Below are 27,662 nucleotides of genomic sequence, written 5' to 3' on the forward strand. Positions count from 1 at the left end.
TACGATACTTAGGCTTCTAAACAAAGGCAAAATATACATGTACATGTAGATACCTTAAGACAAATGCCTTAACCATTCCACTAAGTATTCAATCGTCTCTACTATTCTTAAAGACAACAACGTAAATAAGCATTTTCAAATAAAAAAAAAATAATTTCTCAAACGATATTTTATCATGAAGTTTAGCAGCAAAATATTAAGTCTCCAAAAATACTTAATATGTGTTGTCCGACAAGCTACACAGGTACATTACATACCATTGTCAGTGGTATATCAAGTAACTTTTTAGTTTAAACCACAAGATTACTGAAAAAATATACTAATGACAAGTGAATAACTATATTCAAAAAATAAAGTTAACTTGAACTTGACTAGGCAAAACTTGACTAGACAAAATATAATGATAAAAACTTAATACAAACATATTAACAAATCACCAAACAGAATTTCAAATTGAAATTACGCCTTATTCCGCTAATCGTTTCAACAGACAAATACAACCCCTTTTTTGGTTATATCACACAACTAGACGAATGTTAACATCACTTATCTCCTTTAACACTCTGAAACAATATCTAAGAACTTATTCATTGCACAACAACAGTACAATTTCCGAAATTGGCCTTGTTAGTACAACATTTTTCATTTCACGACGCATTCGTACACTCAGTTTTCTCACTCTACCATCTTTACTGGGGAAAACTTCTTCAACGATTCCTAATGGCCACTGGTTTCGAATCACTTCAACATCTTTGACTAAAACAACATCTCCTACATGAATATCTTCCACATCCTGTTGCCATTTTCGTCTAGGCTGGAGACTCTGCAAATATTCGTTCTTCCACCTTTTCCAAAATCTGTCTGCAAGAACCTGTACGCGTTTCCATTCAGTTCTGTAGATGTCCGTCAAACACATATTTTCTAAGTCAGGAGTACTGAAGTCAGCCTTATGGGTCAGTATTGAGGAAGGGCTGAGGACTTCCGGTTCACTACTATCTGTCGATATAGGCACTATGGGTCTCGCGTTCACGATAGCACACACTTCCGCCATGACAGTTGTTAGAACGTCGTGAGTCAGAGTTTTACAGGATGCCTCCGACAGAATAGAATCTAAAATGCGTCTGACTACACCAATCATCCTCTCCCATGCTCCGCCAATGTGCGAATCATGGGGTGGGTTGAATACCCATAATACGCCTTTCTGTTTTAATAAGTTGTTCACACAGCCGTCTTCAACGTTGATGACATTCACGTTAAGATCCGTCGTGGCTCCAACGAAATTTGTGCCTCTGTCCGACCTGAACAGTTTGACGTTCCCATGTTGAGCTATGAATCTTCTTAGCGCGTTCATAAATGCAGAAGCTGACATCTCTTCTACTACCTCTATATGAATTGCCCTGATCGTGAGGCATGTAAACAATATACCCCATCGCTTACTCTTAGCTTTGCCACCTCTGGTTCGACGAGCTGTAAGGTTCCATGGTCCGAAGGCATCGACTCCAACGTAAGTAAACGGAGGTGCTGGTTCTAAGCGATCTTGAGGCAAGTCACTCATGATCTGTTGGGCATGTTTACCCCGGAGTTTTCTACACTGGACACAACTATGTATGATACTGGAGATCAGACGTTTGGCTCCGACAATCCAGTAACCACTCGACCTAAGGGCTCCTTCTGTCAAGTGCCTGCCTTGGTGTTTAACATGTTCGTGGTAATGCCGTACAAGTAGAGTTGCGATGTGATGTTTCTTTGGAACAATAGCGGGGTGTTTCTCATAACTAGTCAAGTCGGACCTTTCTAGTCTACCGCCCACACGTAGAACTCCTTTGGCGTCAATAAACGGATTTAGTGTAGCTATCGCACTTTTCTTTGGTATGGACTTTCCTGCATCTAGGCAATGATACTCTTCTGAGTAAGCTTCCATCTGAACAGACCGGAGGATCAGACTTTCAGCTCTATCTTGTCGGGTAAAGTTCATTATTTCTTCATCAGCTTTAGACGACGATTGACCGCTAACTACGTTCACTCTTCCTTGTAGGAATGAGATAGCACGCTTAATACTAGCCCAACTAGAGAAACGTTCGAACCTTTCAGTCTCTAACATACTGCGTTCTATGTTCTGTTCAGCGCAGGTTACTTTAGACGCTGCGACATTTACGCGAATTTCCTGATCTAACTCTGGGTTAACCAAAGGAAAGTCACTATCTTCTTCAAGATGCATCTGAGTAGGACCCTTTAACCACTGACTTTGAACCATATTTATCGCTGCAACACCTCTAGTAGCCCAGTCAGCTGGATTCAAGTGAGTTGGCACGTAATTCCATTGTTCCGGACAAGACAAGCTACGTATCTTCTCTACACGATTACTAACGTAAGTATAGAACCTCTTTGTCTTGTTATTAATGTATCCTAAAACTACTTTACTCTCAGAGAAGTATTTTACTTGATCGAAGTTTATGTCTATTTGTTCTATGTCAGGATACTGGTTATATGACCCAGGGAAGTGCCTACGCCTTTAGTATCTTGAACAATGGTTTGGGTCCAATCGCTAAGGTGACTATGTCTTAGACTAGCTGACAAACGATGTAGAATGTCCTTTGTTAAAACGTAGAGCTGGTGAGACCAAATATCTCAGATATAGAATTTTCCTCTGGCTACCTTGCCTAAATGATTCGTGTACCAATGATTCGTAAATGATTTCTTATTATGAGCTAGACAATTTCAGGGATCAGGCAAATCACTAAATGTTTCAAACTAACAATCTTCAATTAAAAATGATTAGCTCAAACTCCTATAGACTGGAAACTCTATACTTGACTGGTCTTTTTGTTGAAGTTCCCGTCAGACAATGTCTTTGAATCAACAACATACGAGTCCTATCGCATAGATGCTCGGCCTCTGTCTTCTCAAACTCTGTAAGATTGCCCTGACTCCTGGATGCTCAGCGCCTATATGCTATCATATATAGCATTCAACTACCATATAGGTATTATCCCCGATGCCTTGGCTGTACTTCGCCAATAATGCTGAACCGTCTATAAGCTGGAACTCTCCTACTATCTCAGTAGATTACCAAACTCTGGGTCTCTGTCTCAGCTTCCCGATGCTCAGCCTATATATGCTATCGTATATAGCATTCAACTACCCTTATGCGCTGGCCCTATAGCTAGAAACCTTATCGAAATTCTGCTACTCTTCTTTAGTCTACGAACTTCTATTTTTTTCCTTTTAATAATTTATCCGCCCTGACAGTGTAGTTGCAATAACTTCCTTATCAAGGTACTGGGATAAATTATTAGTTGAATCCTCGATGTGTCTTCTTCAACCGCTGGATACCGAATGCCTTCTCCGTCATCCATCTACCTATTTATACCCCAGCAGACGTGCTATTTTTAGAACTTGTTTCTGATTGGTCCAAATTTAAACATAGCCTTTCACAACGAGTACTTGCTCTATCAAATATCTGGTTCCCTTTAACTTTTGTATATGACATAATGTGTGATGCTGGGACCCAGCTATCCACATAATGAACCAAATCAGCCACAAATGACCCAAATTCTATTATTTACAGTAATTCAACAATAATTATAGCAATGCCGACCTGAAAAGGGAGTCAAGCACTATCTGTGCTTATGTGTTACGTTATCAATATATTAAATATACAAATTATTCTGACATTCTAGAATAGTACTAGTAGTCTCGACAGCTAGCACAGCTGCAAATAATTCCAGTCTTGGTATCGTATGTCCGCTAGTAGGTGCAACTTTCGCCTTTCCCATCACAAAACTAGAGCGATCTTCGCCTTTAAGGGCCTTGCAAATTATGTAAGCTGACGCAGCGATTGCTTTCTCAGAAGTGTCGCAGTAGACATGCAGTTCTATCCTAGTTGCATTCTCTGGGGACACAGGTAAGTACTGACGCGGGATCTCTATGGAATCCAAACTTTTCAACGATTCCCTCCATTCTATCCATTCACGTTGTCGGTCAAATGGCAGCTCGTCATCCCAATCGTAATTTCTAGACACCAAGTCTCTGAGTAACAATTTTCCTTTAATGACCACCGGCGCCACAAAACCAATAGGATCGTAAAGACTATTCACCGTCGATAGTATTCCACGTCGTGTGAAAGGCTTGTCAAAACATCCTTTAGTATATCCCAAGATACGCCTATACTATGATGTAGACAACAATCTTCATCACTTCCTAATTCCAAGGACTTGGAATTGTTTCCGAGGTCTCGTGTGGGAAAAGAAGACATGACCAACGGACTGTTAGACGCGATCTTATGGAGTCTTATATGGCCCTCCTCTTGTAAAGTAGACTGCGTCTTCTTCATCAGCTCAACTGTTTGCGTTGCTTCAGGTTTAGACGTTAAAGCGTCGTCGACGTAAAAATCTCTGTTGACAAATCGTTTGACATCCTCATCGGCATGTTGAACCGCTCTCCTTAGTCCGTATGTGGCAACTGCTGGGGATGAGGTATTGCCGAAGACATGAACTTTCATTCTGTATTCGATCAGATCCTTGTTGACGTCGTTATCTCTATACCAAAAGAAACGAAGGTAGTCTCTATGATCTTCATGGACCCTGAACCTATAAAACATTTGTCCCACATCTGCCGTCGCCGCAACTTTGTCTTTACGGAAACGCAGGAGAATTCCAAGCAGGCTGTTAGTCATGTCGGGACCGGACATAAGTACCTTGTTCAACGATTGACTTTGATACACTGCCGACGCATCAAACACCCCTCTTATCTGACCCGGCTTCTTCGGGTGATAAACACCAAAAAGCGGCAAGTATCAGCACTCACGTCCTTGTTCAATGGCGGGTGCAACTTCGGCGGCTCCAGTATTCAATACCTTTGTCATAAAGTTACTAAAATGTTCTCTTTTAACTGCATCTCGTTTGAGACGTCTGTCTAAAATCTGGGCTCTGTGCCAGGCTTGCTGTTTGTTGCACGGCAGACTCGTTCTGTCAGGCTTGAAGGGTAAGGGAGCAGTGAAGTAACCTTCATCATCTTTAGTCATTTCTTGGTCCATCACACCAAGGAATTCCCTGTCCTCCCACGGAAGTCCAGGTTTATCGTCTTCACGGGTGCGTATAAATATGTTGCAACCTTCGTTAACTTGTTGTGGAAGAGTGGTATGAGAAGTAAAAAGTTTCTCTTCCTTTACGTTCAAGTTGTTTTGGCAAGGTCGAAGACGTGATGACCTTCCATTTGGTAACACATATGTCCTACGAACGGACACATCAGGAACGTGCGTCTTACCCAAGCAAACCTCGCCTACAATAACCCAACCTAAGCATAACTGTTGAGCGAATGGCATACCACGGTCTCCGGTAACTTGGTTTATCACGTGATGGATCTCTGGAACATCTCTACCGATTAAGAGTTGCACTTTGCAGTCATCATTGAGCTCTGGTATCTCGCTGGCTAAATGTAGTAAGTGTCTGTAAGATCTAGCTACGTCAGGTGTAGGTACCTCAGATGATTCGTGTGGAATCTCATCACACTCGATGACAAACGGCAGTTCCATATCTGTTTCTCCTTTCACAGAACGTATACGTATTTCTTTAGATATCCTTCCCATTCTTGATGTACGACCCGAGCATGACGACAACGTATACCCTGTAAAGTTTGAATCTGCACACAACCTATCAAACAATGCTGTTGTTCCGAGAGTTCTATTACTCTGATCGTCTATTATAGCGTAAACTCTAAACACATCACTTTTTCTCCATCTTTTCTGAGCGGCTCCCCGCCGTCACTTTTGGCAGCAGAATTCGAACCAGAGCCTTGTGAAATGTGCATCGCAGTATTGTGTGGTTTTCCACATTCATCTTTTAGGAAGTTTATCTCCGAGACAGTGTCATAAAGGTCATACATCAGTTTGTAATCTCTGGGGCCTAACTTTGGGAATGCTTGAAGCCTACTTTTCAGAGCTCCTTCTACTCTTTCTGCAGCGCTAAAACGCTCGTCGAGGCGCTCCCATATCTTAGAGCGGGCTGACACTGCGCTGCCAGCACATGACGCCCTGATGCTGGTGGCTTGTCTTGCAGATTCTGGTTCCAGCCATTTAATAATCAGGTCCAGTTCCTCAAATGCAGTGACGTTAAGTTCGTTCATAACTGCTTTAAAACTCGTTTTCCACATCAAGTAGTCCTCATCATATTTGTATAGCCTATTCAACAGTAGTTCTTTCTTGAGTAGGAATTTACTGAAATCCTCTACATTTCCTTGCCTAAAAGACTGTGGTGGAGGCGCAAAACCTGGAGGTAAAGGAGGTGGAGGCGCGAAATCAGGCGGCAAAAGGTAAGTTTGTGTATTACTAACTAGAGGTTCTGATTGTTTCGTTATTGATTTTTTATTGTCTAGAACAGTTTGTCCAAAATCTGCACTTGTAACGAAGGGTGTCGTTTCCTTTGTTTGAGACTGGCATGTCACCGGATCTTTATCATCTGTCACTATTTTTCTGACTGTCTGGATATTATGAGTCGTCACATTGTCAAACAGTTGCTGATCAGGTTGATCCTGAATTTGCGTGTTAAGGAATTTAGACACCTTTTCTTCGGACGTCTCTACAGTTAACTTTGATATTAGAGATCGATTTCTTGTTTTCGAGCCATTTTCGTACGTCTCAGACCTTGCAATGGCCATTGCTGCTCCTTCCTTTTTTCTTAGCAGCAATAGTTCTGTTTGCAAATCGGCTTTCCTCCTTTCGGAAGCGGCTTTCCTAATCGCATCCTGCTCTTCTAAGTCTGCCTTTTGATGCATTAAAAATGCTTCTTTCTCTGCGAATGCAGCTCGCGCTTTAGCTGCTTCTGCCTCTGCTAACATTTTATATCTCAAAGAAGTTGATGACCGTGATGTCCCTACTGCATCTGCAGACGATACTACGCTTTTAATGTCACTTCGAAAGGTAATCTCATGAATTGCCGAGTCAATGTTTTTTATAAAGTTTTCACCACTATTCTGGATGGACGCAGGTCTTTGTCAGATATATCAGTATTTGTGATATTGGAGAAATCATTCCACAAAGGCTTTAGTTTATTGTAATATTTCTCAACTCTGTTGTTGTATTCTTCCATAGCTTTTTCAGTCAACTTTTTTACACGGGGCATCACAAGGTTCCGACGTCTTAACTAGTCTTAACTAGTCTCTGTTCTGTAGCGTTGAAGAGTGTCGGGTCTTCTTAATGTACTGGCTGTTATAGGGACGTACAAATCATTTAAACACCAGTAGAGTTTAACCATTTAATTACACATCAATTGGTAAGAAGCTGAAATATACAGAAAGAAAGGAAATATTTAGTATATGCGTTATGAAAAACAAATATGAGTATGCAACTAATTTATATAGAACGAAAACACATTGGTTCGAAAAGGTAAGAGGACGAATGTCGACCCAAAAATAAATTCGACAAGGGATTCTTTAATATTGGTCGAAATTTTATACAGTTAAGTACGGGAAATTAATATTTAGTAATAAAAGAATAATAGAAAGTCAGAAACTTACACCGTGGGGGGCAAGTTGAACATTTGAATTAGCGCCAGGAAAATCGTCCTGCGAGTAAGTACAATGAGCAAATAAAATAACCCAAAGTTCCGAAACAAAGGTAAAGCCGGTAGGCAGAGTTTAAACAAAGTTACTTCCCTGTGTACACACGAAACTAAAAGGAGCCATATACAGCACACCGAGCTCCCTAGTAACTATTGAATATCCATCTAACACCACGAGGTTGCATATATTAAGAAAGTCAGCAGTTTTTTCACACACACGGGTTTATTTACAAGATCAACCATACTAAGAATTGCTCAAGGTTTCAATACATAAGCTTCTTAAACAGTTTTTGTCCCGCGCCAGACTTTTAAATGTTTTGTACTTCTAAGCCAAAAAGTTCTATAATATAATAACCATTTGAGCCGCGCCATGAGAAAATCAACATAGTGGCTTTGTGACCAGCATAAGTCCAGACCAGCCTGCGCATCCGCGCAGTCCTGTCAGAATTTTCTGTTCGATTTCAGAGCCTATTGCAATTAGAGAAACCGTTAGCGAACAGCATGGATCCTGACCAGACTGCGCGGATGCGCAGGCTGGTTTGGTTCCATGTTTGTCGCAAAGCCACTATGTTGATTTTCTCATGATGTGGCTCATTTCTAAATCTTCTACATTTTAACCCGCTCTTTAATCCGAGCCCAAAACTGAACTTAACTGAACTATTCAATTATCCGATCCCATTTTTGTAAAACATTTCTAATTTCCTGACCGTCTCTCTCTTTAATTAAGTCCTCCCTTCTTCATTGTTCCGTCTTCCCTAATTTCCTGAGTATTTATACCCTTTTCACGAACTGCAACGCAATAGCATGTTTACAAGTATATTTCAAAATATTTGAAGAAAATTCAAAAACATGCCAATCAAAACGTCCATTATGTACTCATATAAAAGTTAACAACAAATGTAGAATCAATCATCATTGGGTATTTTCGTAAATAAATTACTGGTACCGAAACAAACAAAATAATTAGGGTAATATCTAATAGACAAAACATTCAATGGTGATTCACTTTGCTAGAGTAGTAAACACCAACAACGGCCTAAACATGTAAACAAAATGAGTAGTATTTGAAAGAATCTTTAGAATTTTCCACCCAAACAATAACAAATAGAATAAACGCAATGATTAATTTACTGAAAACTGACCTGCGAGTTATGATTGTGTTACAGACTGTCGAAGTGCTAAGTCCAACTTTTAAACCTATGTCTCGTAAGCCTTCTATCACTCTGCAACAACTCCTTAATTATGTCTTTATGTACTCTTTAAAAACACTTGACATGTTTCGCGAGTAGCCGAATTTGACCTGCTCAACGTCACCCGGCATTGCTATAGTGACAGTTGATTTTGCATTAGTGCAATTTGTATCATGTTTTCTTTTGGATTATGTACAAATATATCAAAGTATCACTTTTGAAATTTTTATTCTAATAACCATATAAATAAACAAGTTATGAGACTTTTCCGGATACTTTTCGAACACCTCTCGTAGTTAAGGATGTGACGTGTTATACGGTTTACAGTGTGTGGCTAAGGATGTGACGTGTTGCGCTGTTTACGGTATGTAGCTCAATATTTAAACATATTTTATTTCAAACAAATTCACATGAATACAGCAAAGAACTTTACATAAACAATGATATAATCAATTTGAAAAGGGATACGATCGAAAGCCTTGCTTACAGAGGTCTTCTCCCGACTGAAGTTAAATTACTAATACATGTACATCTGATGGTTAAGTATATAATATTTTAAATATTATTTTAACAACGATCAAATGAATTTTCAGAAGAAGTATGAATGGAAAGACGATGAGGTCTGATTTGGATTAACGAATGCTAGAAGCGAACCTAATATGTTGTCTCATGGAACGTGTCTACTATCCCTTATGAAATTTTGAACAGCGGGAAATATTTCATTGTTGGTGTTTTCACTAAGATTTTTGGATCACCAAGCAACAATGTATAGAGCGTTATTGTACATAGATTAGAGATTTTTTGGAACACAACGCTATGACATATGTGTAAAGTGGACATTCAAAACAGAAATGAATACTTTCTATAAGACCACAATGACAGAGAGGTGAGGGAGAAATGATTTTCCCTCGGAGTATTGGTGTAGGAAACTGCACTTGTTGCGTCACCGAACATGTTGAATTTGCCATTTCCTCGATCCTATGTAGAAGTGTTTAGGTGTTTTGCGAATGTTACCATGCATTCTAATGAAGATATAGAAGAGGAATTTGTAACTGAGGAGATAAATCATTCCATTCTCTTGAAGCTAATTGAAGAAAGGAATTATAGTAAAGTGTACGTATTTCCTGAATTTCGGCGGCGTTTCTCAAGTTGTATGTAGCAGTGCCTCCCGCACAGTTTGTGAAACAAGCAAAGAGAGATGCACAGGAGTAAGACCATGTTTTATTTTATACAAAAGAATCAGTTTGTGATGTAATCTACGAGTGCCAAGTGGTTCCCAGGGAACCTCTGTTTGAAGGTTATGAAATGAAACAAGCTGCGTCCTTACAGACACAATTCTTGATGCTTCGTTCTGAATTTTGTCAAGCTTCTGTTTTTCGTATTGTGTGCAGTTGCAATAAACCATATTGGCATATTCGAGAATGGGTTTTATAAAGGAAAAATAAATGATTTCGAGAGATTTTCTGTCAAGTTGAAATTTATGTTTGGACATCAGATGTATCCTCTTCCAGGCTCGGTCTTTTATGTGTGTAATATGATTATGCCAGTAACCACCCTCAGAAAGATGAACTCCAAGGTGTTTATGAGATGTTATAGTTGATATTTGTTGATTATTAATGAGAAGTGGTTGATGAAGTGGTGTTTTTTTTTGTTTTGCGTGAGATAAGCATTGTTTCTGACCTTGATGGGTTAAATTTTACGAGCCGTGTATCTGCCAAGACTTGAGCGGAGATGCAGATTGGTCAACTACAATGTGAAGGCTAGTATTATCAGCAAACATGTTCATTCTAGCACCAATATCTTCAACGAAATCGTTTATATACACTGAAAAACAGAGAAATCCTAAGATTGAACCCTGTGGAACCCCAGCATGGAGAGAACATCAGTTAAATTTGGCACCAGGGGGAATAACAGCTTGATGTCTATTTGAGATATAGTTAGAGAACCAAGACAAGAGAGAACCATCAACACCAGCTTTACGAAGCTTCAAAAGAAAACCATCATGCCAGATTTTGTCAAATGCTTTAGTGATGTCAAAAAGACTGTACGGATTTCAAGACCATTGTCAAAAGCTTTGCAGAAAGCGTTATATAGGTACGTTAATTGGTTGACAGTGGAATCTCCTGGTTTAAACCTAGATTGCAGGTGTGAAATAACATTGTTGGCATTTAAGTAAGTGAACAGAATATTATTTTTCAAAGACCTTTTCAACACAACAAAGAAGAGGTATACGGCGATAATTGTTTTGCAAAGCTGGGTCCCCTTTTTTGAGAATTTCACAAACATGAGCGTCTTTAAAGTTCGGGTACAGTGCAACGTTGCAAAGAGTGATTAAACAAGGAACACAATGGATATATAATGGCCGAAGCAGTGTCTCAAAGTATTTTATTATTAATTTTTTTGATCCAGTAGTTTTGTTTGTCTCAAGTGTTTTGACAGCATCTTCAACATCTTGCGGAGAAACCGATATTATTAAGAATTTGTTTCGTGGCTTCTTATAGTAATTGTGAGGTTGTTCTTTGTTGGCTTTATCCAGAGAAGATTGGATGCAGAAGAATTCACTTAAAAGATTAGATTTTGATTGGGGATCGAAGACTAGTTCATTTGTCCGTTCGTGTTTAAGTACATGGCTCATGATGTGCTGTGTTGCGCGCTTTATGGTGTGCAGCTTACGATGTGACGTGTTGCGCGCTACATGACGTGTAACTCAGGATATGACTTGTTGCGCGGTTTATAGTGTTTAGCTAAGGATGTGACGTGTTGCACGCTTTATGAATGTGTCGCTCAGGATGTAACGTTTGCGCGGTTTATAGTGTGTAGCTAAGGATGTGACGTGTTGCGCACTTTACTGTGTATAGCTCATGATGTGCCGTGTTGCGCGCTTTATGGTGTGCAGCTTACGATGTGACGTGTTGTGCACTACATGAGTGTAACTCAGGATATGACTTGTTGCGCAGTTTATAGTGTTTAGCTAAGGATGTGACGTGTTGCGCACTTTACGATTGTGTCGCTCAGGATGTAAATTTTGTGCGGTTTACAGTGTGTAGCTAAGGATATGACGTGTTGCGCTCTTTAACGTGTGTAGCTCTGGATCTGAAGTTTTGCGCAGTTTATGATGTGTAACTCAGGATGTGACGCGGTTTATAATGACGTGTTGCACGGACCATGATGAGTACCTCAGTTTACAGTGTGTAGCTCAGGATCAGACGCTTTGCGCAGTTCACGGTATGTAGCTAAGGATGTGACGTGTTGCGCGCTTTATATTATAATTATTATTATACCAGATTCATAGAGCGCCCTTTTCACGATAAACACGTTCAAAGGCGCTTTACATATAGAAACGCAGCCACACAGGGCGCGAAATTCATCCTCTACTAGTACAGACTCAGAGCGATCTGACCAGAGGGACAGAGTGAGATAAAGCCCCCAGAACAGATAGAGAGAACAGATTTAGATACAGGCCTGTCCGGCTAACTAGCCTAGCTCTTTGCGAATAGACATTCTGGTTCTTTCACGTGCCCGGTGTATAGCACCGATACAAGCGAAGCCGTCTTTCCTGGATGGGAAGAACCAGTACAGGCCTCTTAGTTAGGTGGGAGACACTCAAGAGCATCTCAGAAATTTTCAGTGCTTGGAACGGGATTCGAACCCCGGACTTCTGGATTGACAGTGAAGCGTGTTACCGCTAGACCATCGATCCACCATGGTGTGTAGCTCAGGATGTGAAGTATTGTGCGCTTTGTGGTGTGTAGCTAAGGATGTGACGTGCTGCGTTGTTTATGGTGTGAAGTTCAGGATGTAACTTGGTTGGCAAATCAGGATATGACTAGTTTCGCGGTTTAGGGTGTGTAGCAGAGGATGTGACTTGTTGTGCGGTTTACTGTGTGTAGCGAAGGATGTGACAAATTACATTGTTTACGCGATATAGCTCAGCATGTGACGTGTTGCGCAGTTTATGGAAAGTTGCTCAGAATGTGTCGTGTTGCGCAGTTACGGTGTGTAGCTCAAGATGTGACGTGTTGCGCACTTGATGGTATGTAGCTCAGAATGTGACGTATTGCACACTTGATGGTGTGTAACACAGGATGTGATTTGTTACGCGCTTTATAATTTGTAGCTAAAGACGTTACGTGTCGCGCGGTTGATGGTGTGAAGCTAAGGATGTGACGTGTTGTGCGCTTTATTGTTTGTATCGAAGGATGTTACGTGTTGATCGGTTTATGGTGTGTAGGTCTGGATGTAATTTGTTGCACTTGATGTGCAGCTAAGGATGAGAGTTGTTGTGCGACATACGGCGTGTAGCTCAGGATGTCATATGTTGCGCGGTAAATGGTGTGTAGCTCAGGATTTGACGTGTTGCGCGCTTTATTGTGTGTAGCTTAGGATGTGACGTGTTGTGCAGTTTATAATAATTAACTCAGGATGTGACGTGTTGCGCGCTTTATTGTGTGTAACTTAGGATGTGACGTGTTGCGCAGTTCATGATGATTAATTAAGGATGTGACGTGTTGCGCGGTTTACAGTGTTATCTCAGGATGTGACGTGTTGCGCGGTTTACCGTATGTAGGCTAGGGTCATACGTTATAGTCGCTTTACGGTGTGTGGCTATGCATGTGAATTGTTGCGCAGTTTATAGTGTGTAGCTTAGGATGCGATGTGTTGCGCGGTTTACGGTTTGGAGCTCATGATGTGACATGTGGCTTGGATGGCGGTATTTAACTCGGGATGTTGCGCGATTTATGATTATTATCTAGGGATGTGACCTGTTGCGCGCTTTAAGATGTGTTACTCTTGGTATGACTTGTTGCGCGGATTATAGTGTGTAGCTCAGTATGTGCCGTGTTGCGCGGTTAACGGTTTGTAGCTCAGAATATGACGTGTTGCGCAGTTTACGATGTGTAGCACAGGATGTGACGTGTTGCACTGTTTACGGTGTGTAGCTGAGAATGTGATGTTTTGCGGTGTGTAGCTCAGGATGTGATGTGTTGCGCTGTGTAAGGTGTGTAGCTCAGGATGTGGTGTGTTGCGGTGTGTAGCTCAGGGTGTGTTCTTAGGCTCGGATTATGGTATGTAGCTCAGGATGTGACTTTTGGCTCGGATTGCTGTATGTAGCTCAGGATGTGACTTTTGGCTCGGATTGAGATATGTAGCTCAGGATGTGATGTTTAGCTCGGATGACGGTATGTAGCTAAGGATGTGATGTTTGGCTCGGATTGCTGTATGTAGCTCAGAATATGAGGCTTGATTCAGATTGTGGTATGTAGCTTAGGATTTGTTGTTTGGCTTGGATTGCGGCGCATAGCTTAGGATGTGATTATTGTTTCGGATTTCGGTATGTAGCTAAGGATGTGTTGTTTGGCTCGGATTGCGGTATGTAGCTCAGGATGTGATATCAAATACCTCCAGGCTTTCTGATTTTACTGTATTATTAAATTACTCTCTATAAGAGACGAAAGATGTAATTTACACAAGTTTTCTTATTTAGAACAATTTACTTACCCCAAAGCATTCCAGTAATCGACGTACCGATAAATCTCATCCCCTGAGCCTGCAAATAAAAGCAAAAGCATTTCAGTTATGATGCAAAAAAGAATTATGCAAAAACACTAATACAAGTATTGATATTTTCTGATTTGCTGTAAAGTTAAACAAAAAAGGAAAACAATATTGACAAAATCTACTACAAACAATGGTTGTCATGCGAACCTCTGCACAACTGAATCCTGAGCTGTGGTAAATCAGTCAATAAACCACACGAAGGCACTTATTATTTACAGATTGTACCGTCCAAATAACAATTTGCTAACAAATTAAACACGCTAAATGGTATGATCACGTATGCTTTTTTCCGAAGCTTTTGACTTAATGATTACTTACCATGTAAAGTTTTTGTAATTAATTATCAAGTGAACATTTGCTAATCACTTAACGAAGGATTATTTGGTGATTATTTACCATGTAAACATTTGACAATGGCGCCAAATTAGCAATGGCGTTCGAACAGTTCCATCCCTCAACATGTAAACATTTGGTGATAACTTAACATGTAAACATTTGGTGGTTATCTACCATGTAAACATTTAGTGATTATGATACATTTTAAACATTTGGTAACAGCTTTTGTGCATTCCGATCACTTACCAAGTAACATTTGGTGATGGCGTCTGTACATTTAGATCACCTACCACATAAACATTTGGTGCTAGCGCCTGTATGTTTGTATTACTTACCATGTAAACATTTATTGACGGCGTCTGTACATTTAGATCACTTTACACCTAAAAATTTGGTGATTGCATCTGCACATTTATATTACTCACCATGTAAACATTTGCTGACAGCCACTGTACATTTAGATTACTTACCATGTAAACATTTGGTGATGGCGTCTGTACAGTATTTGGAACGAAACTTCTGTCACCTTTATACATGAGTAACATATCTCGCCTGAAACGAATAACAAAACATAAAGCAAACATGAACTAGCTGTTTCTTCTGACCTATCACATGAAATGTTGTTTTTACAACTCATAATGGTTTGTCAATTAATTTGTTACCAAATCAGACATGAGCATCATCATACTTGTAGTTCATAAAGAAGAGATAGATATTTCTGATTCCACACATTATTGTTGCTAGAGTAGCAATACTATACCTGTAGTTCTTGAAGAAAAGATTGATGTTTCTGATTCCACACAACATTGTTGCTAGAGAAGTAATAAAATACCTGTGGCTCATGATTGAGGAAAAAATACAAGATTCTGATTCCATACATCATTGTTGCTAGAGAAGCAATAATAACCTGTAGTTCACGAGGAAAATATAGATGTTTCTGCTTCCACACATCAAGAATATGCTATAATAATATACATGTAGTTCATGTGGAAATGATGGATGTTTTTGATTCTACGCATCAGTGCTGCTATAGAAGCAATAATATAAATGAAGTTCATAAGGAAAAGATAGATGGTTTTATTCTACACAATTTTGTTGCTAGAGAAGCAATGAAATACCTGTAGATGTTTCTGACACCACACATCATTGATATCGCTAGAGAAGCCGTAAAATACCTATGTTTCATGAATGAGGTAGAGATACAAGTTTCTGATTCCATACATCATTGTTGCCAGAGAAGCAATAATATACCTGTAGTTCATGAGGAAGAGATAGATGTTCCTGATTCCACACATCATTGTTATTATTGTGGCAACAACATTCGCAGCTAAAACAAAAAAGGAAAACACGAATATTTAAGATAACCTCTATTCAAGGCATTGGACCCATAATGAATAAAGGTGATTTCTGTGTGATTACATTTTTTTCCTCCGTAGGGTTGCTCGTAAGAGCTACATTAACAGTCGGAGAATGCCGAAGAATGCCAAAGAAGCATCGGGAGATTACGTTATCCCACATCTGGGTCCGTTACCATAACGTCACATTTGATCAAAAGACAACATGGGCTACAAGTGCAACAAGCATGTTATCTAGTTACACATATACTTACCTGGGTAAATTTACCTCCTGGTAAAACCCTTTAGATACTGGATGCCTGGCAATGGAGGTACCAGTACAGTTTTCACGCCTTTCGTATGGCGCGGCCAAGGATCTTACCCCAGATATTCTGCACTCAAATGCTGAGCTACTGAGACGGTTGTAGGGAATACATAGTCTTTTATTAAACACGTGAAATGTAATTTCAACAGCAAATTTTGTTTGGCCTTTTTAGGAAATCTAATTATTTTTCAATTGTTTATTTTGCTTGCAAACGATTTGTTTGTTGTTGTTTTTTTCTTTTTCTGTAGGGTTTAACGTCATATCGACACAATTCTATGTCATAGGGCGATTTTCTAGCTTTTCGTTTTGAAGGAAGACCCCTGATGACCCTCTGGGCATTTTTCATCACGGGCGGGCCCCTTGGTAGAACCAACACCCTTCTGTAAGCTAGCTGGATGGCTTCCTCGCATGAAGTATTTTACGCCCCCAGCGGGGCTTGAACCCACATCAGTGAGGGGAAACTGATTTGAAGTCAGAGACCTTAACCACTCGGCCACGGTGCGTTTTGTTTGAATAAATTTAAGACAAAAAACGACATGAGCACTTGAGATTTAGCATAAACCAACCACTATTTAGCAGTCTCCATAGATACAAAATATAATATAATAAATACTATTACTCTACAAAAATGACAGAAATCTAATCACAAATCATTTTAGATGTCCGTATTTACTTTACCCTGTAAAAGATCCACAAAGTCTGGGAAGTAATATTTAGCACGAATCTCCATAAACTCTGCACAGTATAGACCAACCTGCCAAAAGAAATATAATATATAAAAGAATAGTTTCCATAAGTGACATTTGCGTTACTTTGGACACATGCCGACATATAAGAAATTACACTGAGTGGTCAACCTGTTATACAGATGCCCCCATTATTAGAAAGATTTGCTAAAACACGCCTGTGACTGTTGCTATAACACGCCATTGACTGTTGCTATAACACGCCTGTGACTGTTGCTCATTTACAGTTGGTTAAAGAGCATGAGCAAAGACCACTGAAATATTCGATTTCTGTCTCATATTGGAGGCTAAAATCATTTTTCAAAATAACAAATAGAAATTCATAATTCGACGAAACCTGGATATGTTTCCAAAAATAAAAATAAACTAACGTTTAAAACTGTTCAAATATGACCAAGTTAGAATACTTTACCTGTCCTAAAACTCAAATTTTGTCGTTTTTATCACATTAAAACAGCACTGGCCCCAACAATGTGAATTGCTGGCATAACAGCTACAAGGAGTAGGACTTACGTGACAGGAAGGAGACATAGTTACCAAGTTCAACTTTACACATAACATGAAAGAGATTGAATTACCGTGTACAACATAGCATTTGACAGGTAAGACACTGACTTACCATATACAGCATTACAAATAACATAAAAGAGATTGTGACTAATCGTTTACAAAATAACACATGACATGAAGAAGTTGGACTCATTATATACAGCATCACACATGACATGAATGAGACTGAGTTAACAAGTATAACATAACACATGTCATGAAGGAGTTGGACATATCATATACAGAATCAAACATGACATAAAGAAGACTGCCTTACCATATGCATAATGTAACATAACACATGACATGAAGGGGATTGACTTATCATATACATAATACAACATAACATATGACATGAAGACGATTGACTTAACATGTACAACATAACACATGTCATATACTATATAATGCATGACAAGAAAGAGTTGGACTTATTATATAAAACATGACACGAAGGAGTTGAACTTACTATATAATACGTGACATGAAAGAGTTGGACTTACCATGTACAACATAACACATGACATGAAGGAGTTGGAGTTACTATATAAAACATGACATGAAGGAGTTGGACTTACTATATCAAACATGACATGAAAGAGTTGGACTTTATATATATAACATGACATGAAGGAGTTGAACTTACTATGTAATACATAACATGAAAGAGTTGGACTTACTATATACAGCATAATACATGACATGAAAGAGTTAGACTTACCATGTACAACATAACACATGAAGGAATTGAACTTACTAAATAAAACATGATATGAATGAGCTGGACTTACTATATCAAACATGACATGAAGGAGTTGGTCTTACTATATTAAACATGATATGAAGAAGGTGGACAAACTATATCAAACATGACATGAAGGAATTAGACTTACTATATAAAACATGATATGAAGGAGATGGACTTACTATATAAAATATGACATAAAGGAGTTAGACTTACTATATCAAACATGACGTGAAGGAATTGAACTTACTATATAAAACATGATATGAAGGAATTGGACTTACTATATAAAATATGACATGAAGGAGTTGGACTTACTATATAAAACATGACATGAAGGAATTGGACTTACTATATAAAACATGATATGAAGGAGTTGGAATAATAATTTACAACAGTAAAACATGACATAAAGGAATTGGACTAACCATGTACATAAAACAACATAACATATGAGACAGACTTACCATGTACAACATAACACAGGACATGAAAGTTGTAACCATGACAGCAATAGGAAATCGGAAGCCTGGTACTGGTCGCATTATCTTAGACTGTATCTTTTGCTTCCAGGTTCTACAGATGGCAAAAAACAACAAAATTATGAAATATACAAAAATTAAATTTCATTTAGGTTCACCATTTCATAAGGTATGGCTGGTCTAAATACCTTCAATTTTTAAATTGGGTATTTTTGTATTTTTACATAGAATAATGCTTGTAAGTTGTTTATTTCTGTCTTTTGGTATTCGTTTGAGATAATGGTAAGAAAATATGACAGAAAATATTTTCTTACCATTATCTCAAACGAACAGTAAATTTTTTTCAAGGTGTGATTTATATTGGCCAGTATGAATTCAGAAGCACTGAACTGCCTATACGCTCCTTAAAGATACATTTCAAATATAAACAAGTAGTTACCAAATCAATAAAATCTATATGCATACCTGTCTTTAGTTACATTCTTGCAATGCCTGTTGACAAGATGTTTCACATATGTTAAATGAAAATTCTTACACAGTTTTACTTGATCCTGAAAGTACATTATATCAATTAAGAGGAAATTATCTTATCTAAACACATATACAGTTCCTGATGTTTTGATATTTATTAAAGTGGTATAAGATCAGATGCTAATTGTATAATCAATAAAGTGCAAGAAAATCCTTCGGAAGTGTAGAAAATAACCAAGCTGGAAGCATTGAACACCACCAAAGTAAAAGCGTTCGCCGCGTCCAAGTTGAAAACGTAGAAAACGATCAATCTCGAAGCGGAATTCGCCGAACAAGCTGGAAGCTGAAAGCTTAAAACGTAGAACACGACCATACTGCAAGCGTACAACTCGACCAAGCTGAAAGTGTAAAACAAGGCTTGCTGGAAGTGTACAACACGACCATGATGGAAGCGTAGAACACGATCAAGCTGGATTCATAGAACACGACCAAGCTAAAAATGTAAAGCACGACCAAGCTAGAAATATAAAACACGACCATGCTGTAAGCGTAGAACACGACAAAGCAGAAGGTGTAGAGCACGACCATGCTTGAAGCGTAGAACACGACTACGCTGGAAGCGTAGAACACGACCATGCTAAAAGCGTAGAACACGACTATGCTGGAAGCATAGAAAACGACGAAATTGAAAGCGTAAAACACGGCCAAGCTGGAAGCGTAGAACACGACCATAATGAAAGTTTAGAACACGACCATGCTGGGCGCGTAGAACACGGCCATGCTGAAAGTTTAGAACACGACCATGCTGGAAGCGTAGAATAAAACCAAGCTGAAAGCGTAGAACATGAACAAGCTGGAAGCGTAGAACACAACCAAGCTGGAAGCGTAGAATAAACCGAGCTGGAAGCGTAGAACACGACCATGCTGGAAGCGTAGAACACGGCCATGCTGGGCGCGTAGAACACGACCATGCTGGGCGCGTAGAACACGACCATGCTGAAAGTTTAGAACACGACCATGCTGGAAGCGTAGAACACGACCACGCTGGAAGCGTAGAAAATGACCATGCTGGAAGCGTAGAACACGACGAAGACCATGCTGACAGTGTAGAACACGGCCATGCTGAAAGTGTAGAACACGACCATGCTGGAAGCGTAGAACACGACCATGCTGGAAGCGTAGAACACGACTATGTTGGAAGCGTAGAAAACGACCAAATTGAAAGCGTAGAACACGGCCAAGCTGGAAGCGTAGAATAAAACTAAGCTGAAAGCATAGAACACGACCATGCTGGAAGCGTAGAATAAAACCAAGCTGAAAGCGTAGAACACGACCATGCTGGAAGCGTAGAAAATGACCATACTGGAAGCGTAGAACACGACGAAGACCATGCTGACAGTGTAGAACACGGCCATGCTGAAAGTGTGGAACACGACCATGCTGGAAGCGTAGAACACAACCAAGCTTGAAGCGTAAAACACGACCATGTTAAAAGTTTAGAACACGATCATTCTGGAGCGTAGAATACGACCATGCTGAAAGTTTAGAACACGTCAAAGCGTGATGCGTAGAACACGACCATGCTGAAAGTGTAGAATACGACCATGCTGGAAGCGTACAATACAACCAAGTTGAAAGCGTAGAACACGACCATGCTCTTTTTTTTTTTTTTTTTTTTGGTTGGATTTAACGTCGCACCGACACAAGATAGGTCATATGGCGACTTTCCAGCTTTAATGGTGGAGGAAGACCCCAGGTGCCCCTCCGTGCATTATTTCATCACGAGCGGGCACCTGGGTAGAACCACCGACCTTCCGTAAGCCAGCTGGATGGCTTCCTCACATGAAGAATTCAGCGCCCCGAGTGCGGCTCGAACCCACATCGATGAGGGGTAAGTGATTTGAAGTCAGCGACCTTAACCACTCGGCCACGGAGGCCCCCACGACCATGCTGGAAGCGTAGAAAATGACCATGCTGGAAGCGTAGAACACGACGAAGCTGGAAGCGTAGATCACGACCATGCTGAAAGTTAAGAACATGACCAAGCTGGAAGCGTAGATCACGACCATGAGACAGTGTAGAACACGGCCATGCTAAAAGTGTAGAACACGGCCATGCTGGAAGCGTAGAACACGACCAAGCCTGAAGCGTACAACACGACCATACTAAAAGTTTAGAACACGATCATTCTGGAGCGTAGAATACGACCATGCTAAAAGTTTAGAACACGTCCAAGCTTGATGCGTAGAACACGACCATGCTGAAAGTGTAGAACACGACCATGCTGGAAGCGTAGAATACAACCAAGTTGAAAGCGTAGAACACGACCATGCTGGAAGCGTAGAAAATGACCATGCTGGAAGCGTAGAACACGACGAAGCTGGAAGCGTAGGTCACAACCATGCTGAAAGTTAAGAACATGGCCAAGCTGGAAGCGTAGAACGCGACCATGCTGACAGTGTAGAACAAGGCTATGATGAAAGTGTAGAACACGGCCATGCTGGAAGCATAGAACACGACCAAGCTAAAAGTTTAGAACACGATCATTCTGGAGCGTAGAATACGACCATGCTGAAAGTTTAGAACACGTCCAAGCTTGATGCGTAGAAAACGATCATGCTGAAAGTGTAGAACACGGCCGTGCTGAAAGTGTAGAACATGGCCATGCTGAAAGTGTGGAACACGACCATGCTGGAAGCGTAGAACACGACGAAGCTGGAACCTTAGAACACGACCAAGCTGAGAGCGTAGAACACGCTCATGCTTAGAGTTTAGAACACGACTATGCTGGAAGCGTAGAATATGACCAAGCTGAAAGCGTAGAACACGACCATGCTGGAAGCGTAGAAAACGACCATCATGGAATCGTAGAACACCACCAAACAAAAAGCGTAGAGTAAGACCATGCTGAATGTGTAGAAAACGACCAACCTGGAAGCGTAGAGCGCGATCACGATGGCAGCGTAGAACACGATCAAACTAGAAGCGTAGAGCACGACCATGCTGGAAGCGAAGAGCACGACAAAGCTGGTAGCGAAGAAAACGACCATGCTGGAAGCGTACAACACGACCATGCTGAAGCGTAGAGCACGAACATCCTGGAAGCATAGCACACGACCAAACTGGAAGCGAAGAGCAAGAACATGCTGAATGTGTAGAAAACGACCATGCTGAAAGCGTAGAGTACGACCATGCTGAACGTGTAGAACACAACCAAGCTGGAAGCGTAGAGCGCGATCACGATGGCAACCTAGAACACGATCAAACTGGAAGCGTAGAGCACGACCATGCTGGAAGCAAGGAGCACGACCATGCTGGAAGCAAAGAGCACGACCATGCTGGAAGCAAAGAGCACGACCATGCTGGAAGCGTAGAGCACGACCATGCTGGAAGCAAAGAGCACGACCATGCTGAAAGCGTATAGCACGACCATGTTAAAAGTGTAAATGCTGGTAGCGTTAAAAAGACCAAGCTAGAAGCGTAGAACATGACCATGCTGGAAGCGTAGAACACGACCAAGCTCGAAACGTAGAACACGACCATGCTTGAAGCCCCGTAGATGATCAAATTGCAAGTGTAGAACACGACTATAAAGTTGGGTGTGAAAAAAAAACAACCATGCTAAATGGAATTTTACATACTTACTGCTACAGGAACTACATATGCTTATAATGAAACTAAAAGTACCTACATATTCTCCAAATAACCGATCCTTGTAAACTATGATACATCATTTAAAAAATATTTTACTTTTTTTAAGTTGGCAAAGGATATATCTTCTGTGAGTAAAAGACAGAAAGACAAACTGGCAGACGAATAGACGAATAAACTAACACTTTAATAGTGTGCATATTCTACATAATGCCATCTATATATGTTCATGTTTCCTGAAAAAGGGCGGACCGACAACGTAAAACAATATTGTAGACGTTTTCCACACTGTCTTCTATGCACGTACCCAGTTTCATGGAAAAAATATCTCTTGTGCTTTTTAATATATCGTCACCATAGCAACCACATTTGTTGCTCTAGAAACACAGTTAAAACAAGCATATTTCCATACTGACATTTACCCATGGTCCAAGTTTATGAAAAATATCTTATCTATAACGTTATAGTATGGCAGGATTCAACTTTGGCACGTATTGCCATATTTTTAAACAATTTGTTGCCATAGCTACTATATTTGATGCCAACTTTCCATAGGAACAAAAATGTACATATTCTGTATATTGCCATCTAGTTTCATGAAAAAGTACAGTGTACTTCCAAAGTCATCGTAGGATTCCATTTTGTGTAACGGATGGACTGACGAGCAGACGTGGGCAAGTCATTACGTCCCTCCTGTGAAACACCCGTGAAGGACCAATAATAGCAGACTCGGTTTGATATTCACAGTTTTATTTTGTGTTTTATATTTGTTTACCTATAGTTTGACGTTTCTTTTATCAAAATTAATGATATAATGAATTCTCTGCAAACATTTTGGACAGCGGCCATCACTTTGAAATTTGTCTCTACTTGAGAATGAGGAAATACCATGAATTATACAACATTTATAAATTAAAAAACGGCATGGTAAAAGTTGTTTAAATTTTGCATACAAGTCTTTCCCTGGATACATTAGATTACTGTAACATTATTTTGAACATTTGAAATATTCACCATTAGGTGGGTCATACCTTAAATGTTCTTACCTCATGGCTGATTTTGTAGACTCCTTTCTTGAAACACTTGTAGAGCTTCCAGCAGAACTTTAACACTACCAAGAAATCACAGGTAGTTACCGGCATTTCTTGTATTAGAATGTGGGCTGCGTAATTCACATTCCTCTGCATCAAAGAAAATTAAAATAATAATCTGAAGTATAGCTGGGAAATATACAACATTTCAACGGTAATAGAAAAAAGAAGATAATGTCACTAAAGTTTAGTTTACAATTAAGGTAATGGAGCCTCATTGACGTTCGGCAAATTACGTATAATCCGAATGCGATTTCGGCATTTTCCGGTGTTTACAGAAAGTAAAGTGTACATTAAGCTACTGTACTTCCGAAGAATACCGAATCGCTTAACGAGAGTACGTAATCACACGGAAATTGCCGAGTTTCATTATGGGTCCACTACCTTAAGGTCAAGAAGGCGCGTCATCTAGCGGAACGACAAACATTACCCTTGACGACGCCATGTCTTAGCGTTCTAAACGTTGACGGTAAACAGCCTGTATGCTAAAGATTTCATTTTGCATCCAGTTTTTCGTCATATTTAAACAATAAAATATCTACTTGTAGTTCATAAAAGGAGTGGATGTAACTACTGCCTACTTTAAATATATTCTCTGTTATAATCTTTTCCATCAAATATAGAATGGACGCCTTAAAGCAAAAATATATATATATATTTATGATAAGAGTAAAAATATGGCTAAGATTTTGTCAGCATTTGACCATATTCATATTTAACACTCGGATCAAAACTTCCACCGTTTTTATAAGTATGTGTATTTTTTTTCAAATTTGAATAACGTTAATATTATAGTTGGATATAGCCGCTAAATCGCTGTAATTTTAAACTTAAGCTTGAAACAAAACCTGGTGATATGTATGGAACAGAAGTAGGACAAGAACTGCATTGTCCTTTCGCTGTTTCGCACATCCGATCTTGCTATTTACATATATGTATTCTCATGTTCACATGCTTCCTTCTGACATCCCATTTTGCAGTGTTACATGACCATTTGTGCGTCTTATGTTTGCGTATTCCTTTCTGACATTCATACTTGCTTAATTGTTTCATTTTAATAACATGGTTACTTCTTCATTATTCTATGACATTATGATTATCTTGCTTTCAGTCATGCTGCAATGTGACATGCATCACTCGGTGTATTAGCTTCTTGTTAACCTAGACACTCCTTTCCCATATGTTTATGTTGTCTATGTGCTGATGATATGGACAGAAGTGGATCCTGGACGGGTTGAATATGCTTACTCGTACGCATGAACAGCTAACAAAGTTTAAGACATGCGAGCACACACAATCTCCCTTGTCACTATGCAGAATGCTGCATAGCACTAAGCATAATGAGGTTACCATAATGTACATCTCTTATTATGATACCTGAGGGCGCTTTTATCTTCGTGCTCGGAAGCTTCCGCTAAACCACGGAAAAGATACGACACTGCGCATTTTGGCTATGTGTCCGGTGACCGGACCTAACCTGTTTGATTTGTCTAGGCGTCCGGTAATCAAGTTTGAAAAGGCCTGTGTATCATCAAACGCGTGTTATTTATTGCATTAAGTCAATTGAGATATCATTTGTTTCTAAAAAGTAACATTAACATTAAAAAACTATAACATTCATCGACTGTTTGACAGGCAGCTACGTTTACTATCCATTGAAAATCTCCCTTTTAATTGTTAAATATGTTATAGAAAAGAAGTTACGGTACTGCGGATGATACGGCGTTGGCCGAGTAACCTTTTAGTCGTAAATTAAAACCCAGCTGCTGGCACATTTTTTGGGGGGTCTCTTTTTAGTTTTTAATGATGATATCTGTTGGTTTATTTTATTCAGTTGTACGAAAAAACGAAAAAAAAAAATCATACAGATGAAACATGAACTTTTAATTTTTACTTAAATGGGTTCTACGTAGCCTAAACATATTTCCTACTACAATTTTATCAAACAATTTTAATGGTATTCCCGTCAGATGTTTTTAAAAATGGAATGTCAGAAGGAAGCATGTGAACATGAGAACCACAAATGCATATATGTAAATCCCAAGATTGGATGTACGAAAGCATAATGCAGCTTTGCCCTAACTCTGTTCCATAGATGTAAATGAACTGAAGTATAAAATATGAAAAATCGGTGCCGTTTCTAAACTTTTACGCAATAATTTAGAACCCAGGTCCCCCGAAACATGACCGCTCAGTCTCTTTTTTGAAATGGCACTATCAAGAGAAAAAAAAAGAAAAAAAGAAAAACGGTAAAAATTTAATATGAATAAACAGAAGGGTAGTGATAACAATGAACTAATGCGCTTTTTATTTTAATCATATTTGTTTCATACATAAAATATCTTTTTAACACAGGCAAAAAAGTATTGTGGTCGGGTTACCAGTTATTTCAACATCGGCGTATTCAGCCTTTCCCACAATGTTAACTTTCATCTTTTTAAATGAACATTTTAAACCATGGTTAACAAATATGTGCAAGTCAGATTTTGAAATAATTCCAGTTTTTAAACTTCAAATACAAATGACCCTGTGAAAATAGCCTCTTGTCTAATTTACCCAGTCAAAAATTACCCCCACCCCTCATGTCGGACCGAACGGCACAATAGTTCGCCCGTCAATCGAGCGATCATAGGTTTGTCGTCCGGTTCAGTCACTCTGTCATTGACTAATATTTTTCAATGGGACAGTTGTAAGTTACTGTGGAAAAAGAGTTTTATGCTTGTAAAAAAATAAAATGTTGACGAAAAATATATCATAAAGATGAAACATGGTAAAACCCAAAAACAATAATCATTCCTGGCTAATTCTGACTTTTAAGTTGGTCGAAATATTCACAGTCAAAACGACATGAAGTTAACCTCAGACGTTCAAAAAGTAGAAAAATAAGTCATTGCACTTATGCATTTGATAACCATTGTGTTGGGTTTACGCCGTTTCTCACCAATTACGTCACGGCGGTCTGCTTACACAACCTGTCTTTATAGTTTCTAACCAGTAGTCACTCTCCGTAAGAAATTGACAACTTACCCACTTCATGGAGCGCTGTGGCTAGTCGGGCTCGAACTGAATATCCACGGATTCAGGAGAAAATTGTATTGAACTATTTATGAAACAGTTGAAATAGGCTTTAATCAAATACGAACAGTTATTTAATAATGAAACAAGCCGTAAAATAAAGGCTGCAATTAAATCCTACAAACATACAATGTGAACTTGGTTGAAAAACGCGGGGGGAAAGACGTAACGTTTTAACTGTGTCAAGACTTCCCAGTTTTCATAGCATCGTAGCGTGAAAATGAACCCGGTAGTCAAGGAATTTTATAATCTTATTTTATTCAAAAACATTTGAGGAACATTTTCAGAAAATTTAAAAAAAAAATCTATGGAGGAGAGAACGAGCAGTAAGATGTTTAATAAAAAAAATCCTTTTTTTCATAACGTTTTTGTGTGTAACATGCATTCAGATTTACAAGTGTGACAATAAAAATTGGAAAGAAATCGGAAAATGACTTAGAAAATTAGAATACGCTTTAAATAAAATTCATGTCGTTGTAAACTTTTTTTGTGATTAACTTATTTCTCACAAACAGTTCTTTCTGAAATTTTGATGCACAAAATATGCGCGTG

At 39.3% G+C, this 27,662-nt stretch overlaps 1 protein-coding gene across 2 annotated transcripts in view; it reads right to left on the minus strand.

Annotated features, from left to right (window-relative positions):
- Positions 1–27,662, minus strand: part of LOC123523770 (stimulated by retinoic acid gene 6 protein-like) — a 59,092-nt gene that overhangs the window by 13,586 nt on the left and 17,844 nt on the right. For both annotated transcript variants that reach the window (XM_045301417.2, XM_045301418.2), the window contains exons 7-13: positions 23,991–24,125; positions 19,288–19,373; positions 18,808–18,916; positions 16,979–17,054; positions 15,893–15,968; positions 15,112–15,193; positions 14,246–14,294 (exon numbers count right to left, since the gene is read on the minus strand). In XM_045301417.2, coding sequence (XP_045157352.2) covers positions 14,246–14,294; positions 15,112–15,193; positions 15,893–15,968; positions 16,979–17,054; positions 18,808–18,916; positions 19,288–19,373; positions 23,991–24,125 — 613 coding nt within the window. The remainder of the gene's footprint in view (positions 1–14,245; positions 14,295–15,111; positions 15,194–15,892; positions 15,969–16,978; positions 17,055–18,807; positions 18,917–19,287; positions 19,374–23,990; positions 24,126–27,662) is intronic.

Source organism: Mercenaria mercenaria, chromosome 3 (assembly GCF_021730395.1).
Source record: "Mercenaria mercenaria strain notata chromosome 3, MADL_Memer_1, whole genome shotgun sequence".
Classification (NCBI taxonomy): Eukaryota; Metazoa; Mollusca; class Bivalvia; order Venerida; family Veneridae; genus Mercenaria; species Mercenaria mercenaria.